The sequence below is a fragment of the Rhipicephalus sanguineus genome, chromosome 1, assembly GCF_013339695.2.
Source record: "Rhipicephalus sanguineus isolate Rsan-2018 chromosome 1, BIME_Rsan_1.4, whole genome shotgun sequence".
In the NCBI taxonomy this organism is placed as follows: domain Eukaryota; kingdom Metazoa; phylum Arthropoda; class Arachnida; order Ixodida; family Ixodidae; genus Rhipicephalus; species Rhipicephalus sanguineus.
The window spans coordinates 238,740,923-238,758,802 of record NC_051176.1 but is presented as its reverse complement, the minus strand read 5'-3'; the positions used below and the strand labels follow the sequence as shown (position 1 = coordinate 238,758,802).

The 17,880-nt window shown below is 48.7% G+C and overlaps 1 protein-coding gene across 3 annotated transcripts in view; it reads left to right on the top strand.

The window, feature by feature from the left end:
• Nucleotides 1–11,178, top strand: part of LOC119375239 (zinc finger homeobox protein 4) — a 252,257-nt gene extending 241,079 nt beyond the window's left edge. For all 3 annotated transcript variants that reach the window (XM_037645431.2, XM_049420444.1, XM_037645423.2), the window contains one exon: nt 3,533–11,178. In XM_037645431.2, coding sequence (XP_037501359.1) covers nt 3,533–9,969 — 6,437 coding nt within the window. In that variant the 3' untranslated portion in view covers nt 9,970–11,178. The remainder of the gene's footprint in view (nt 1–3,532) is intronic.
• Nucleotides 11,179–17,880: the final 6,702 nt, after the last annotated feature.

Genomic DNA, 17,880 nt, shown 5'->3' with positions numbered 1-17,880 from the left:
GGATAAGCTTTCAGTTCTTACCGGCGCTCTTCGGCGTCGGCAGCAACCTGTTCACTGCATATTGTTTCGCACCGATATATTCAGAGAGCTCACCAGCATCGCTGGTGAACGTCCTACACCCACGTGGGCCTTATATATCGCCAATATTTGTCTGCAGTCATTTGCAAATATACCTCAATATTTGTTCCACAGCTGCCTGCTTAAAGGGGTCATGAAGCACCCCTTGGGCTTGTTGAAAAAACACATCCTGCGGAAAGCTGACACGGCTATGAACTGCTCTGCCAAATACTACAGTCGTGCGCGCCGCGTAAAGGCCACAAGCGGAGCGCGAAGTTGCCGTTTCCCCAGGCACCCTCTTTTCAAACAGGCCGGTTCTCACTCTCGTCGGTGGGCGGGACGTCTGTCCGCTGTACGTCGCAAGAGACATAGCATGCTTATTGGCCGATAGCCGACGTAAATCGAGAGCGGCGTTCGGATCAGATGCGCTTCTTGCCGCGGGGTGCCGCCACTTGCCGGCGCCGCACTCCTCAGTACACGGTAGCCGCACTCGCGCGAGCGAATCACAGCGGGAGAGCGATCGCGTTTCATGACGCGCGCTGACGTAACTTCTTTCCCCCATGCCATCCCTCCCTGTCTAGCTTCCAGTGCGCTCGTCGGCACGAGAAAAGAGAGAAAGCGCTCGGAGCGTGCGCCAAGCCCCCGTAACTCCGCTGATTCTTGACGGATTCGAGAAATTTTTGCGGCAATCGATTCGGGAGGCAGTAAACTCCGATACTGAGGTCATTACATCATTACTTGGAAAAGTGGTTCATGACCCCTTTAAGAGCAGTAACCGCTAAGGACAGGAGCCTACCAGTGGAACCACACACGCTGCGGCATTCCCGTACGAGCAGTCAGCGAAAGCACTGCACTCAAGAGTGTGAATTGGCATACACTGAACACACTAAGCGCGAATAGCTTGTTGGTAGCTGAAAAGACGCTGGTAGTTTAATTATCTGAAGAGGACGACAGGGATAACTCTCTGATGAGGCATGGGAGGAAATGGAAAAAATAAGATAATTGTAATGGGTGCGTCTCAGTTGCACCTACGCTGACTATCGTCGCTGTTTCGAAGTGTATCAGAAAAGAGCATCATAACGTGCATGTGAAGCAGTGAACAGGAGAAAACGGAGGAAACTGTAGCGTTCCTTGCGCTTCTTCACGAACACGTTATGATGATTCTTCATCAGCCTTGCTGGTTATTTGTTGGTGTTGACTGTAGTCGCATGCAACCTAAGTCCGGTGAGGCCCCGCTCAGACGACCGAAGCGCGGCAGACGATCGCCTCCTCGACTAAAAGAATAGTCCCGCTCATACACTAGACAAAGTTCTTCGAAGGCGGGTTCACCGGTCGTCCGGCTCATAACGTCAGTCTGGAGTGAACGCCCATTGGTGCAGGCACTGTGTGCATCCGCCTTTGAGGAGGAAATGTCGCGGACTTCTAAAATTTTACCCGACTATACTTTGGCATGCTACTCAGCGTAAAGCTTAGCTGTTGTATGTTGGCACACCATTGTTCGAGAAAGCTTTATGTCTCAGCCAATTTGATCTTTCTATTTCAAACTCATTTAAAATGCGGATATGTTTTAATAATAGACCCCGTGTATCAAGTTGAATGAAATTGCTGCATTTGAGAGAGAAAGGTAAATTCTAGTGACTGGAAAACAGAATTTCAAATTAGAATCTTTAAAGAAAGCGAAAATTGATAAGTAAAGAAAACATTGAAGAATAAAGTTTACCACCCTGCTCAACAAACAGGTATCGCATTTTGTAAATTAACAACTTGGATTAAATTGACACAATCTTTACGGGGTCTTTAAAAAGTCATACTCAGGGATTAGCGATATATTTCAGGGTGGCGTGTAATGTATCAATTTTCTTCGGTTTATTTGCAATATTGGATGCAATTCATGAAATTCGGACATCGTTTCTTATTGCTTAGTTTTAGCTGTAGACGATCGTCGGGTATTCTTTAATGATCGAATTCTCAGTGATTTTTGAGCCCTAAATAAAACAAAAAATGCGTCATACTCTTGCTCGATTCAACTGTTCCGTTTTAAATGTGACAAACGTCACAACAATTGGAACAGTGGTTGCCTAGAATGATTTCTCCGTTGCCATCTATTTAGATAATAGATTTTTTTAAGGACGCGTTACTTACGCAGCATTGCGGTACAATTTAGACTAATCGTAGTAAGCTTGTGAGTGGAGCTTCATATATTTCCGACTGCTATACATATGCAGGCTGATGCAAACCTTTAATATGAACAAAAAGAGAATCGGTGGCCCGACGCACCACGTACGCTGGCTCGTGCTTCATGGATCACAAAAGAGGCCGACTGCACTGCGCGTTCGCTGCATTCATTTGTGTGGCCAGCCAACGTAATAAATGGATGCAGTAGCTGTTTACTGGATCGTTTTTGTTTGTTAATTACCGCATTCAAGAGCATAGCCAGAATGTTTTTTTTTTTCGGACCCTCATTACCATCTCCCTGGCTACGCCACTGGCCCCGTTGCTTAAAAATTGCGAGCACGCTTATGCACACTATTCTTTTCATTAATTTCTTAAGACTTATGCTGTGGTTTAGTCTGTCGATCCCCACGCTTTCCTACGATCGCGAAGGACGGGCGCTTTTGCACTGACATTATCGGCTGCCGCGACGACCTGTCACTTGAAGAAATCCAGCGCTACCAACGTTAATGGTAGGCAAGAGGTGTCACTAGTTTTCATTATACCGGTCCCTGTCAAAAGTGCGGAAATGCCCCTTGTGTGGTGCTTACTGAACTGTAGATCTGAAAATCACAGCTATACTGTCGATAGAAATTAAAACAGCTAGGGCATTGAGCAGTCAACAATTTCTTCTTCCTAACGCACAGCCGGATTTCAGTTTCAAGGCGTTTACATAAGAGGCAAATTATGCAGAAAATGCATTTGTTGCCACCCAGTTCGGACGATCGCCGATTTGATCGTTTAAAACTGGCAAGGCATCGCATGGCTGCTGTTATTGTTCAAGTATGCGTGCAAGCGGGCACTATTTTATGATTTCAGAGCTTCACGAAAGAAACTGCACGCTGTGCCTGGCGAAATCAGCAAAATTCAATTTCCACTCGTGTCATGCCGAAGGCACTCTGCTATTGCAACCCCGTGGAGCGAATATACACGTGACATATGAAACAATTTTACATGTTCATTGGTGTACGGCGGCGGTGGCGTCCGCCAAATAAACGAGCTGTATCTGGCTAACCTTGATTAGTGGCAAACGATAGTGCTTGGGTCGGTCGTCAAGAGAGCAAAGGTCGTTTCTTGGGCGTTGGTTGTTCACCCCTTGCACTGCAAGCTACTCCTAGCCCTATTATTGATATTGCTAGAAAAGCCGCCACCAGTCAGGTTCACCTGTATTGTTTCTGTCGTCATGAAATCTAAGGTAGCCCAGGATATTCGTGCAACAGTTTTAAGCTCACCACATGCTTTTCTTTTTCTTTTACCTCTCCAGAGAACAAAGGTACGGAAGCAATGGAAGTGGACCTACCACCCCCCGTGTTGCCTGCGGAAGATAGAGAAGCAGCTAACAAGTCAGGAGGTCCGTCAAGTCCAGGTTCAATGCTAAAGCAAGCCTTACTCGAAAACGCCGCCAAAGCCGAAGCTGCTGCGAGTTCTCATCGCTCCGAGGAAGAGAAAGCCAGCGAGGGACACAAATGTAAATTGTGCAACTTCACTGCCAAGAGCCAGACGCTACTACACGCGCACGTGTCATCTCAGCATTCCTCCCAACAGCAAGCTCAGCAACAGCCTAAGTCGGTGCAGTGTCCGCTCTGCCAGGAGCAATTCAAAGCACTGAACAAAATTGAGTCACATCTCGTGGAGACACACAACGTAACATCTGAAGGAATGCAACGACTTCTTGCTCTTGTTGACACATCTGTTTGGGCATCGACAGTAACGACAGCGAAACAAGGCAAGCACCCGACTACTAAGCACAATGCATTGCCTGCAGCCAATGAAGATTCTGACAGTGCTGATGCTGACTGTCAAGCGAGCGATTCTGAAAACAAGGAAAAAATGGGCCTTGACGACTGCTTGTCGATCGAAGACCTCACGTGTGGCGCTTGCGGGAAAAGCTTCAGCATTCTGGAGGAGCTGTTCAGCCACCAGACCGAAACAGGCCACTTGGAACTGAAGCAGACTCCTCGAGGTCCTGGCTATCTGTGTTGGAAGAAAGCGTGCAATCAGTATTTCATGACACCGCAAGCAGTGCAAGTTCACTTCAAAGAAATCCACTCACGGCGATCACAGCAGCAGCAGCTTCAGCATCAACTGGCAGTTTCTGAGCGGCATGTATACAAGTACAGATGTAATCAATGTAGCTTGGCCTTCAAAACGCTGGAGAAGTTACAGCTCCACTCCCAGTACCATGTCATTCGGGCGGCCACGCAATGCGTGCTGTGCGGGAGAAGCTTCCGCTCTGTCGCTGCGCTCCAGAAACATGTGGAGACGTCGCACATAGATATGACGCCGGAAGAACTGGAGCAGTACAAGACCAGCCTAGTTAACAACCCATTGCTCACAAGTGGCGGTGGCGCGGTGTTGGACCCGCAAACGACGGAACTACTGAAGAAAGAAAGCAACAGAGAAGAGGATGCTCCGTTGGACGAGGAAATGGACACTGATGATGGAGTTCAAATCAACGAAAATGACGGCAGCGTTGAACCTATGGACACTAGTGTACACGGTCTTGGCGAAGGAGGAACCTTGAAAGAACAATTTTTCGAAGATTATATTAACAGTCAAGCCATGGCCGAAGACAGCTACAATGATCCTGCAAGGAAATACAAATGTCACCGCTGTAAAGTTGCATTCACTCGCCAGAGTTATCTAACAAGCCACAACAAGACATTGCTTCACCGAAAGGGGGAAAAACTCAGCTATCCAATGGAAAAGTATTTGGACCCGAACCGACCGTATAAATGCGACATCTGCAAAGAGTCCTTTACTCAGAAGAACATCCTTTTAGTGCATTATAATTCCGTTTCTCACTTGCACAAGTTGAAGCTGAGTCTGAAGGATGGGAGTAGTCCAGCACCAACTTTGCTGCCAAGTTCACCTAATGTTACACCACTTACTGTTGCGCCAAGTAATTGCAGTAACAGTGTGACATCTCAAACAGCCGTCGCACCACCTCAGTCGCCAACGTTGTCCCAAGTTATGGCACATTCTCCTACGAATAACAACAACAACGAATCAGAGAAGAAGCCATTCAAGTGCAACATTTGCAAGGTAGCTTACACTCAAGGCTCCACTTTGGACATCCACATGAGGTCAGTGCTGCACCAAACCAGAGCATCGAAGCTTCATGAACTAGCAATAACGGGCCAAGTCGATTTAAGCTCGCCTCTGATAGAGAAGCCTGAATCTGGAATCCCTCTTCCGTCTGACTCGCCACAACCTTCTCAACAGAAGAGTTTGTCAGATATGCTGAGTGCAAGTAAGCCTCCCCAACCAGCCCCGGAGCTTCCACAGAAGCAGCCGGAAGTATCGTCACAAAATATGTCCCACGGGCATTCAGCACCATCAACTCCAGTTCCTGCTAGCACATGTACGACACCGACCTCGCAGGACCATTCAGACGGTAGCTGTTTGCACCACGTCATCACGTCGACTGTCTCACACGTCGGTCAACAGCCTGTGTTACTCTCATCACAAATAACATCTTCACAAGGAATGGTGACATGTAACCGCTGCAGTGCAATTCTAATGTCACAAGAAGCGCTCGTGCAACATCAACAATTGTATTGCGTTGCCACCTCAGTAGCCCAGTCAACGTCTCCCTTGGTAGTCACGCAGAAGCATCCAGTGCACAGCCATCATCATCAGCACCATACGTCCCAACAAATGATGCCGGATAATCAGCTGACCAACCCTCAGCTTCAGGCTGCAGCCACGGCGACGCAGCAATTGCTTCGTTTGAGATCACCGTACCCGCGGTCTAAGCCTCCGATGTATAAACATCTTCTAGAAGGCTTCGGTTTCGACGTTGTGATGCAGTTCAATGAATTTAACCAGAAGCGCATGAAAAGGGACGCCGAAAAGCGGGAGCAAATCCTCCAACAGCAGCAACAGCAACAACAGCCTAAGGAAGACTTGGACAAGCCTACATCTCCGAAAATGGAAGCTGTACAAGTGAAGAAGGAAGCTGAAGAGGTTGAACCAGAGAAAGAGAACACAATGCCTGAAATCAACCGCTCGGTATGCAACCTCTGCCAGAAGGAGTTTTCCAGTATCTGGGTGCTGAAGGCTCACAGGGAAGAAGTCCATCATGACATAGTGCCCCTAGACTTCGTGTCCAAGCTTGCAGACGACTTCCGGACGGAGTACGACAAGAAGAATGCGTCGCAGGTTCCCACGGAGGAGGGTATGCTGGACCTTGCAAGCAGCCAGGCCGCAGGCGGTCAGGCCGATGGGGCTTCGCCGGGTGCAGCCGTGGGCGTCTCGACGGCGGGTGTGGGAAGCACCGGTGGCAGCAATGGTGCTGGCGGCGGTAGTGGTAACACCAACAGCAGTGGAACCAATGCTGCAGGCCACTCCCCGCAGCTCCCAACACCTGCCTCGGCAACACCACCGGTGTCACTGTCGGTGGCCCCGCAAGCGAGCCAGCAGCAGCCAGTGTCAGAAGCGTCCACTGTGACGGCCAACCAGATGGCAGCTCAACTGCAATTTAATCAGCTGCTCATGAGCATGGGCTTAGGCATGGGGCTACCGATGGGAATGAACATGCCCTTTGCAGCGGCTATGAATATGCATCCGCCGCTGATTCCTGTTGTCATGCCACCTCATATGGATCCACTCATAACGTCCGCCTTCAACCACCCTATGATGCCAGGAGCCATGGATCCTAGCTTTTTTGCTGCCCAACAAAAGCTGCTTCAACAACAACATCAGCAACTGGCGCAGGCACAGCAACAAGCTCAACAGCAAAAGCGGGCCCGTACTCGTATCAGCGATGAACAGCTGCGCATCTTGCGGGCCTACTTCGACATCAACAACTCTCCGACTGAGGAGCAACTGATGGAGATGTCCGAGAAGTCTGGCCTGCCTCTCAAGGTCATCAAGCACTGGTTCCGCAATACCCTCTTCAAGGAGCGCCAGCGTAACAAGGACTCGCCGTACAACTTTAACAACCCTCCGTCTACATACCTTAACCTCGAAGAGTACGAGAAGACGGGCGAGGCCAAGGTGATCCCGCTGTCCGAGAAGAACAACAACGCTGACGACGGCAGCATCTCTACTGTAAAGCCGGTGCCTCCGTCCACTGCGAGTAAGGAGGCACCCACTTCATCGACGACAACACCGTCTGAGGCTCCCGTCAAGAAGGATGCCATCAAAGAAGAGGCGCGCATTGAGGTTGCTAGCACGGATACGCAAGACAGTGTCGCATCTTCTAACGCGACTCAAAACGGGGAGGGCGTCCTTTTAACACCCAAGGTGGAGGCCCCTGCTTTGCAACCTTCGCAGCACAACAGCGGCGGCAGCAGCAGCAGCAGCAGTAGCGGTGGCAAGTCCGAGTTCCTGAGCTCCCTGACGTCTCGGCTGTCCGTTGATCCGCCACTAGACTTGGCGTCTCCGGTGCATCATGGCTTCTTGCTGGGCACGCCGCCGCCACCCCTGCTGGAGCGGTCCTCGAGCACGACGCCTACGCCGATGACGTCGACGCCTTCGGCCGGATCTTCCGGGAAGCGGGCCAACCGGACCAGGTTCACAGACTATCAGATAAAGGTGCTTCAGGAGTTCTTTGAGACGAACGCCTACCCTAAGGACGACGACCTCGAGTACCTATCCAAGCTTTTGAACTTGAGTCCGCGCGTCATCGTCGTCTGGTTCCAGAATGCCCGTCAGAAGGCCCGCAAAGTGTACGAGAACCAGCCGCCTTCAGCACCGGAGGACGACGGCTCAGGGAGGTTCCAGAGGACGCCAGGACTCAACTACCAGTGCAAAAAGTGCTTACAAGTGTTTCAGCGCTACTATGAGCTTATCAAGCACCAGAAGACTTCCTGCTTCAAGGACGAAAACCCACTGGCAGCTCAGCTCAAGGCTGCTGCGACTGGCAGTGGGACTGGAACCGGCAGTAGTGGTGGTGGTGGCAGTGGTGACGATCGAAGCATGGTGAGTGCCTCGAACCCTTCATCCCCAAGGACTCCAGAGCCGCCGTGCAAAAGCCCGCAGAACAGCTCTTACCGATGTGACAAGTGTAGTTTGGTGTTTCCGCGGTTTGACCTGTGGCGTGAACATCAAATTGTGCACATAATGAACCCCAATCTGTTCCCGAACTATCCACCAAACTCTTCGTTCGGCATTCTGCAGTACGAGGGACAACAGCAGCAGCAGCTTGCTCTTCAGTCGCCGCCGCCGCAACAGCAGCAGCCGTGGAAGCGTAAGCTGGAAGAAGATCAGTCACAGCAGCTACAGCAGCAAGACAACAAGGACCCGACGGGCGACCCACCACGCGATAAGCGACTTCGGACCACAATCTTGCCGGAGCAACTTGACTACCTTTACCAAAAGTACCAGATGGAAAGCAACCCGAGCCGCAAGATGCTCGAGAACATTGCGCGTGATGTGGGCCTCAAGAAGCGTGTCGTGCAGGTGTGGTTCCAAAATACGCGGGCGCGGGAACGTAAAGGCCAGTTCAGGGCGCACCAGCAAGTGATCCACAAGCGGTGCCCTTTCTGCCGCGCTCTGTTCAAGGCTAGGTCGGCGCTGGAGTCTCACTTAGCGACTCGGCACGCAGACCTGTACAGCAAGGGCGAGCTCAACATTGACTCGTTCCCAGATGGCGACGCGGACTCCAACCCAGGAACACCGACCAGCAGCGCTTCCGAGGAAAGCAAAGCCATCTCGCCCTCTGCGGGTTCGGATCTGGTCCACAGCACAATGAAGAAATACTATGAAGACTCTCTCAAGAAGTACCTGGACGAGATGACCGGAGCGCCGACGGACCTCAGTTTCAAGCCCAAGGCGAACAAGGCAGAGGTTAGTGGCGGCGAGGCCCCCCTAGACCTGAGCAAGCCTTTACGCCTGGACTCGGATAGGTCCGGTGACCACTTGTCGGTCAGCGAGAAGAGCATGGACCTGCGGATCGGCGTCTCCGACGACGCGCGCTCCGAGACCCATTCCGAGTCCACAGACAATATGGACGGCGACGATTCGTTCTTTGAGTCCAACCCCACGTCGCCTCTAGGGCTTCACGGTGCAGGGGGGCAGCAACCGTCACGCCCCGTCTCGGGCTCTGGAAAGAGGTTCCGCACCCAGATGACCACCGTCCAGCTGAAGGTGATGAAGTCCATCTTTGCCGACTACAAGACACCCTCCATGGCCGAATGTGAAATGCTGGGCCGAGAAATCGGACTGCCCAAGCGGGTCGTCCAAGTGTGGTTCCAGAACGCCCGCGCCAAAGAGAAAAAGTCCAAGCTTGCCTTTGCCAAGACCTTTGGCCAAGAAATCGAGCCTCCGAAGCCTCCGGAGGAGTGCTCGCTGTGTTCGGTCAAGTACAACCACCAGTTCAGCAACACCTCGATGCAGGACCACCTTTTCTCCAAGCGGCACATTGACGCACTGCGCAACCACATCGACAACATCAAGAAGATGACCGACGACGGCGCTCCTGAACGCTCCGCCGACACCGACAAGGCACCCAGCCTGGTGCAGCAGCTGCAGATGCTGGGCCAGGGGCTGCCGCCCAGCTTCGCGCTGCCGTCTCCCAAGGAGGACGCCAAGAAGGGCGACGAGCCCAAGAAGGACGACGCACCGCCGCCGCCCGACTCCCTGGCGCCGTACCTTTACGCGGCCGGCCTGCCCGGCTACTACCCGGGCGCGGCGGCCGGCGTGCCCAGCGCCTTCATCCACCCCACCTTGTTCTCAGGTAGGAACAAGCTATGATCCGGCCGAACCCCTTCTGCGCTATTTATCCGCATCGTATTTATTCGCCCGCTCGCCGGAGCCTCCCCCACCCCACTCCCCCCACACCAGTTCCTAGAAGCATAGAAACCCGGGTCATGGCTCTCTGCCTGTAGATAGATGCCCCCTGGTGCCTCATTCACCGTCTTACGCGACGAACTCTTGAGGGACGCTGTCTGTTAATCGCTGGCGATGAGGAAGAGAATTGTGTGCGTGGCGCTGATTTTGTCTTTCTTCCTTTGTTACTGTTGTATGTCTTGTGATTCACAACGAGTGCATTTATAATTATTACAAGATGCCTATCTTGTGTTGCGTTTATGTGTATAAGTGACTTTGCAAGTATAAATATATAAATACTGTTCCTCTGCTTATTGGTACGTTTTTCTTTACTGAACGGCTGTTTCCGTCATTTACACATATTACGCGGTACATGCATTGTTCGAACTGTCGTGATTATTTTAATATTATTCGTTGAGCGCGGCGTTGGTCTGTACAGTATCGTTGATGACCAGGTGAAAATGTCAAACAACTCTCATTTCTTTCCTCTGGTGGTCGTGTGATCCAATGAATCAACAGCCTTGTTAGTATTCATTTTTTTTTTTCAACTATATGGTGCTTGTCCGAGAAACAACTAAGTAATGTTTCATATGTTCGGTCGTCTCACTAAATTGTGTTCTTTGTCTTAAACTTGGTTTAAAAAGGTGACAGAGTAGTGCATTTAAGTACCAAAGTAAGAATGTTCAAGTATGCATTTTGTTTAGTTGTCTTCCGTTTACTGCCCCTACTTTCATGTGTTGTGTTTGGCCTGCCTGTACATGACAAATTCATTTGCCTTGTTCATACATTTACGTTCAATAGAGTGTTCGTTTTTTTTTTCGTTTTTTTTTTTCTGTTCTCCTTTTGGCATTTGTATGAGTCTTGACTCTGTTTAGTATGGACACTCTCTTTTGTGTTATGCTCTAGGAATTGTATACCAAAATCATTCCTTCCCCAAAGATGACTATGCTAGTTTCCCGCCCTGTCCCGTCCCATTTATTATTTTATGTTTGTGTTACCGGTAGTGACCTTATTCCGTTTTGTACATATATATAAATAAATAATTATATAGCGCAAGTGATGCAGGAGTAAAGTGTGTTTCTGTGAAAATTTGCTTGTAAGAAAAGCAAAATAAAGTGTTCTTTTGTTTTTTTTACATTATACGTGCTTTGTTTCGTTAATTAAGTTATTACTGCTTGGTTCTATTACATACCTTCAGTTTTTATTACATACCTTCAGTTCCTGTGCTTGACTCGTAGGACGATTCCGAGCACTGCACATTTGCTCTAAGGTGAATTGGCTTTGACTCAAGATACATATATTGCACTGCGTAATGCACGAGACTGCTCACCTTTCGACCTGATTTTCGTATTAACTGCAATGCATTTTGAAGAATCAGACATTACGTTTAGTTCACAACCGCAATACTGTAATTTTTAGTCTATATAACTTCACGCGTAAAGTAGACTGCTGTCACCAAAGAAAAGAAAAGATGAGCATTCTTATTGTGCTGCAACCAAACGAAAACCACTCGGCAAATAGAGCGAACGGAGTTGCTGCTGAAAATTGTATGAAATCTGAATGGTTCATTATGCATGCTTCTTCTAGTGAAAGAAAAAGGAAAAAGAAAGTTATTGTTGAGTACCCTTGGCCATCATATGTTTGCGGAAAATATGCTCGACACGTAAAGTCTCCCAAGCGTTAGGAAGTAGACGGACTGATCAGCTGTCCGACAGGTTTTTGAAGTCTGTGGTTATTTGTTTGATGATACGACCCCGACGCCGTCGCCTTAAGGGTGCAAGCTTCGAAGCACCAGCGACATGCGTGGCTATCTCGGAAACTGCGCGTGAAAGAAACGATAAAAATTGAGTTCTGCGAGATTATGAAGAGAGTCTACCTAGGTCGAAAAACTGAGAAAACGAGAAAGTGAACGCTTTCGGAAGGAACGTGAGCAGGCCCTTCAAGGTGGCATGAAGGAGTTCAAGACAAAGTTCTCTATGAGCAATATGTTTGATTTATAACACGTGGTTTCGCATGAGGCCTAATTCGCCGAAGTAAGTTTGTTGCTGCTTGGTTCTGAGCATACGCTCACTGGGCAGTGTATGCTCAGAAAAAAAAAGAAAAAGAATCGGTCATCGAAGACCCAAGTTGAATGCCGATAAGAAGGGTGTTAGGAACAACTGTGAGCGCTGCAACTGTAAAGGCTGCGGAAAATATACGAAGTGTGTTGCATGTAACTGTTCGTGTAACCTGCGATAACTTCCCTTTGTAGTGCAACTTCGATGACAAAAATGACAACCTCCGCATGACGCGTGCGATGTTCTACCAATTCCGCCACGCTGGCTTATCTTGCTCCGTCGATTTTCTTGAATTACTTCGGTATAGATAAACTAAATGGAGCCGTCGGAGTATCGACTAACGCCATTCACGAACGTAGCGCCGGATGCGGAAAGTTGAGCGTCTCAGTTCCCCGGCTTCTTCCAGTTAAATTTAATTTGTCTGTCGCGTTGCCGTTCCTTCCTAAAGAGCGCCGTTTGTACGAGGCAGCTTTTGGCTGCTTTGCGAGTGAATGACGTCAGGAAGCAAGTAAGCAAGCAAGCGTTGTTTTGATTTTAGTAAGAAAAGCGTAGCGCGCCCAGACGCATCTCAATGCGCACTGTAGCGTTTAGTATTTAACTGGTGTGGATGCGAGCAAAAAAAAAAACACAAATGAAATTTACCATCGCGCAATGACTTCTGCAAACGAAACTACGGATTTGGGCAGCGGACTGCAAGCGGCAGTTTGAACGACTACCGTTATCGTAGCATGCAAAACACGCACACACACGTATATATATATATATATATATATATATATATATATATATATATATATATATATATATACAAATAGTTTTTAGCAGTTGCCATATTCATTTTTATGAGTTTCACTACATAGTTGTGTAATTTGAGCGTATATAAGTGCGAACATCGATGGCTAAAACAAGACAACCCTGTAAAGTGCGCGCAAATACCTTTCCGGCATAATGGACTGCAATTTTGGGCTGTAACTGGCGTATAAGGCATCGCCTCTCTTTGGCTTTTGAAGTATCGGTGCCTGAAGCTTTCAACTGTAAGGAGAAAAATAAAGAGACAAGAACCTTACTTGGTAGTAGTGCATTGGAACGAAGCTTAGGCTCGTATTCAAGTAGGTTTGTACCTTCGTCGTTAGCATGATAAAAATTTGGCCATTCGAAAGGGGAGAGCCGCGAAGCCCAACAGTTCGTTTTACTTTTTAGCGGAAAAGGTTCTTTATTTAAGCTCTAATTTCTCGGCTCTGGAAAACGAGTTACGTATTGCGCTATTTTTGCAAACGACTACGGCCTACTGTGGACCACCCCCTCGTCTTCCGTGGCATTACACAACATGTATCTGCAGTCAGGCACGTAGCCAGGATTTTTTTTCGGGGGGGGCCCAAGGCCTAATTGTTCGAAAGACAATCTTTCCATGGCAAAAACAAAAAAAGTTGCCTGGGAATATAGAGGGCTGGAAAAATTTCGGGGGGGGCCCGGGCCCCCCGGGCCCCCCCCTTGCCTACGTGCCTGTCTGCAGTGACTCGTGTCTTCCTGTATAGAAAGCGCGACTCCTAATTTTAACGAGTGTTCTTGAAAATATGTGTGCATTTCTCGAGCGTGAGGCGAAATGAAGTGCTGCTGACAGTCCTCTTTGGAGTTTGGAGACTTCTTTGGTTCACATGAAAGAGTTATTAAAATGGAATTCAAGGAGGTTTGCGCCGCTAGGCAGCAATGATGGCCCTGAGTACATGGCTATAAGTTGTGATAATGACCCGCCGTATGATACAAGACCAGAAATGTTAAGCGCGAAAAAAGACAATAGTGCGATGTGTGTAACAATATATGCGTGCAGTGTGCTGTGAATGTAAATGGGAGCTCAGGATATCGCCGAGAATAATTGTGGATTTTACCAAGTCTGTACTGTGGCCACGGGCAGGAGCACTGATGGAAAAAGCGGAATAGTTAAGTATGCAACGCTAGGCCAGAAACTGGTTTAAACTCGTGCATATCGTTTACGGACCCTAAAGAAAGCAGAGCTGAAGCAATTAAGAAATTCCGGGGTTGCGCTATTAGCATTTCTTGATCATAGCTAACGAACCAGTTACCATTGTTGAACCCGGAGCGGGAACACGTCGTGAAGTCACGATACATTGGCTCGCTTCGTTCTCGGCATCGTTGCGGCCGCCATACGAGAGCTCAACCTATGGGAACGCGCGAAGCAGTCTTTTCTCATTCTTTTAGCAACGTCATCTTATCTTGTTTTGCGTTTACATGCCCTCATCAAATTTTGTAGCGTCGTGATGTCGCAGTAATGTCGATGGCGCCAGGTCACCATTTAAAAAACACTTTCGTATTTATTAAGATAAATATATATACATACTTTTTTTGGCGAACCGTCGTACCTGCTCAATGTCAAGTTATAAAGTTGACATTGATACAGACAGTTATAAAACTAATAATTTTGGGGGTTTCACATGCTAAAACCACTATGTGATTATGAGAGACGCCGTGATGGAGGGCTCCGGAACTTTCGACCACCTGGGGATGTTTCTACAACTACAAAATTACATTCCAGTGTATACTGCTTTTAAGACTTCACGAGTGAATTCTAATTTGATGGTCACGATGAGGGAAGTGGTGGCATTGGCGCTAAACGACTGCAACTTATTTGTTGCATCATATTACAATTGCATCCATGAAACGTTATTGATTCCAAGCAGCATCGAGGGTCGACCTGTTGGGGAGGTGAAAAAGAAAGAAAGTACCAGTACGTGCCGGTTGGCACGAGAGCAAAGCGAAGCGAAAGGGGGAGACATGGTACGGTGCAATATCCGATGCCTATAATACATGGCTACACTGACGGCTCTAAAACTGATGGAACCTGTTGGAAGGTTGTTTAGTGCCGCTGTTGGTGTGACAGCACATCTGCTGACTCACCCGCCGCGGTCACTTAGCAGCTACGGCGTTCCGCTCTTTAAGCATGAGGTCGCTGGTTCGATTCCTGGCCGCATTGCGGTGGTGCTGAAATGCAAAAGGACTCGTGTACCCATATTTAGGTGCACGTTAACGAATCCTAGGCAGTCAGAATTAAGCGCGAGACAGACGGTACGGTTTTCCATGCGATGCGACGTCCGACACGGCGGGGGGGAAACCGGAATGGTGACCTTTCATAGCATCGGACAGCCACCATTGCCTCTCCCCCACCGTTGTGTCGGTCGTCGCATCGCATGCAAAATCGTACCGTCTGTCTCGCGCTTAAATCCTGAGACTCTTATGGCATCAGAACTTTGTTCTAATTTCCCGTGTGATACGTCAGACGCCAGATATATCGCACCGTGTGTGCGACGCGTAATTCGATACGATGCGTACCTCTGTTAAACGATAGCTTATCGATAGCTGGAACGTATTGGAATATTCTTGGATGTTGCTATTAGAGCGAGTCACGATGGATCGGACGCCAAGTCGCATGTGTATCCTGATTAGAAGCCGACTTTTCTTTTTCTTTCTTTTTTTTCTTGTCTGATATGGGCCAGGCTCCCTGCAGTCAGAAAAAAAAGGCTCCGGCAGCGCCAAGCCTCACTTTTCACTCTGATTGCTAGTCGCCTAGAGTTATAGGAACTTCAACAATCAACGATTGCAGGGCGCCGGCTCGCTCTTGCCTTTATAATGCTAAAAACGGATGTCAAGCGATATGCTATTGCACACTGCTCATCAACACTTGACTACTTAGACGTTTGATAAATCTAGCGACTTCGCGAGAACGATCCGATAGATAACAGGAAAAACCGGGCTACAGCGCGCAATAATGCTTCGCATCAAAAGAATGCAGCTAGTGCGCGTGCAGCCTCCACATGGCAGAAGCGGTAGCAGTAATGGTAAGGCGGCAACGATGTGCCAAGAGGTTTTGTTGCTATTTATTTGGACACGTGCGCAACACAAGTACGTACGTGCGCTTTGTGTTAATTACGGCCTTTATTTACGTTTTAGGTGTCGTAACGGCGCGCGCGCGCGCGCGCGCGCGCGCGTGTGTGTGTGTGTGTGTGTGTGTGTGTGTGTGTGTGTGTGTGTGTGTGTGTGTGTGTGTGTGTGTGTGTGTGTGTGTGTGTGTGTGTGTGTGTGCGCGCGCGCGCGCGCATTGCAGTCTGCGCTCGTTAAGGTCTGGGGAAGTACGCGTCGACTTGTGACGAAACATGAGAAGGAGATTGAGCCTTTTCAGGTGCAATGTCTTTAATCAGTGCCTGTTCTATATTCTTTACCTGCCACTCTGGTTTCAGGCCATTCAATTTCTTCATATAATACTGCTATGGCATTGTCCGACTAAGCACAAGAGAAAGACTGGTTAGCTGCGGCGTCTCGATGCTATCATTACATCGTCTGTACAAAAACTCAATTAATCCGCAATGGTACATGGAACATGCTATATCGCCCAGCAAATTCAGCAACCTCGCTGGCGAATGAAGCTGGCGAATCGCATGTCACTCTGACCAATGGTCCCATGCCATGGCTAAAGAAAGATCTAGCGTGTCAGCGCAACATAGGCAGACCTTTTTTTTTCCTGCCTTCTTTTTGAAACTTTCGACAGGTGCACGGGTAAAACGTCCTAAGCACGCGCTTTTCAGGACTTGAACTGAATCGGTGACCTTACTGCAGTAGCGAGTGTCCCTAGTTCGTATCAGAAACCCGAGGAAGCCCTGCTTTGTTTTTGTTTTTTCCTTCCACAGCAGGATATATAGTTCACGCAGCGCAGGAGGCGCGTGCTATGCCTCGTTGCAGGAAGAGTTCAAAGGTTGCTGCGATATGGTCCCCAAAACTTGACAGTACGGGCCAGACCCAGTTGTATTTTCTTCGCTGCTGCGCCATAACATCACCCTTCAATCCCAAAGGTGGGTATCTGATAGCCTGGAGGCCATGTGGGCGCTTCGAGTATCTGCAGAGCTCATCTTCGGCTACAGGCGTTTCTTTTTGTCTCATTGTGTTTACCATGCTTGCGCTCCATTATACGCAACTGCATTTAAGGATAACAGTGTGATTCAGCTGAAAGGGTTTAATGAGGTCAACTCTGGAAGTTCACTCACGTTCGGAGGAAACCGGCTCTTTAGTATTCGCGGCCCGTTCTGCGGCAGGGTTAAGGCTTTGAAAACCTTCTAAGTGCTTTCCCGCGCACGTATACCTGTTTGTTTTCTTCACGCTGGCTTTATTTCGCTCGGTCCCGCAATTGATGGTCCTTTTGGGCCCATTCATCAGTTCTGGCTTCGCGCGGTTTATATGGTTCTTGGCTGGCTCTGCGATTAATTGCGAGGCTCGGGCACGATATGATCGTTCTATTGCGGCTGCTCTGACGATTATACTCCCTTGTCGCTCCTCAGAACGCATTTATTGATGAACACTTGCCAAAAAAGGTTGCGCATGTAGACGAGTGAAACTTTGTCGAAATGATGAACGCCTTAGCCTCGTTATTTATTGCTTTCGAACATGCGCACATGCTAACCCGTATAGCCTTGGAATGAAAATGTTACTGCTGTATTTAGGCATGTGCAACTTTTCTTATTTGACAAGAAGTATGTGTGTCTATCTGTCATATTCAAGTACGATTCCTGTGTAATTATAATAAGCTGCTGCTCATGTATGTGATCAGTGAGGGAGGCGAAGAAAAAACCCAATCTTCTCTGTAGGAAAGGCGATTTACACTTTCCGGGTTGAGAGGGAAGACAACGCCCGAGACAACGCAGTATTGGAATTTCGCGTTGTACTAGGGAGTTCTCGAGAAGCGCACGCAGAGATGTGCTCTCTGTAACGTATATTT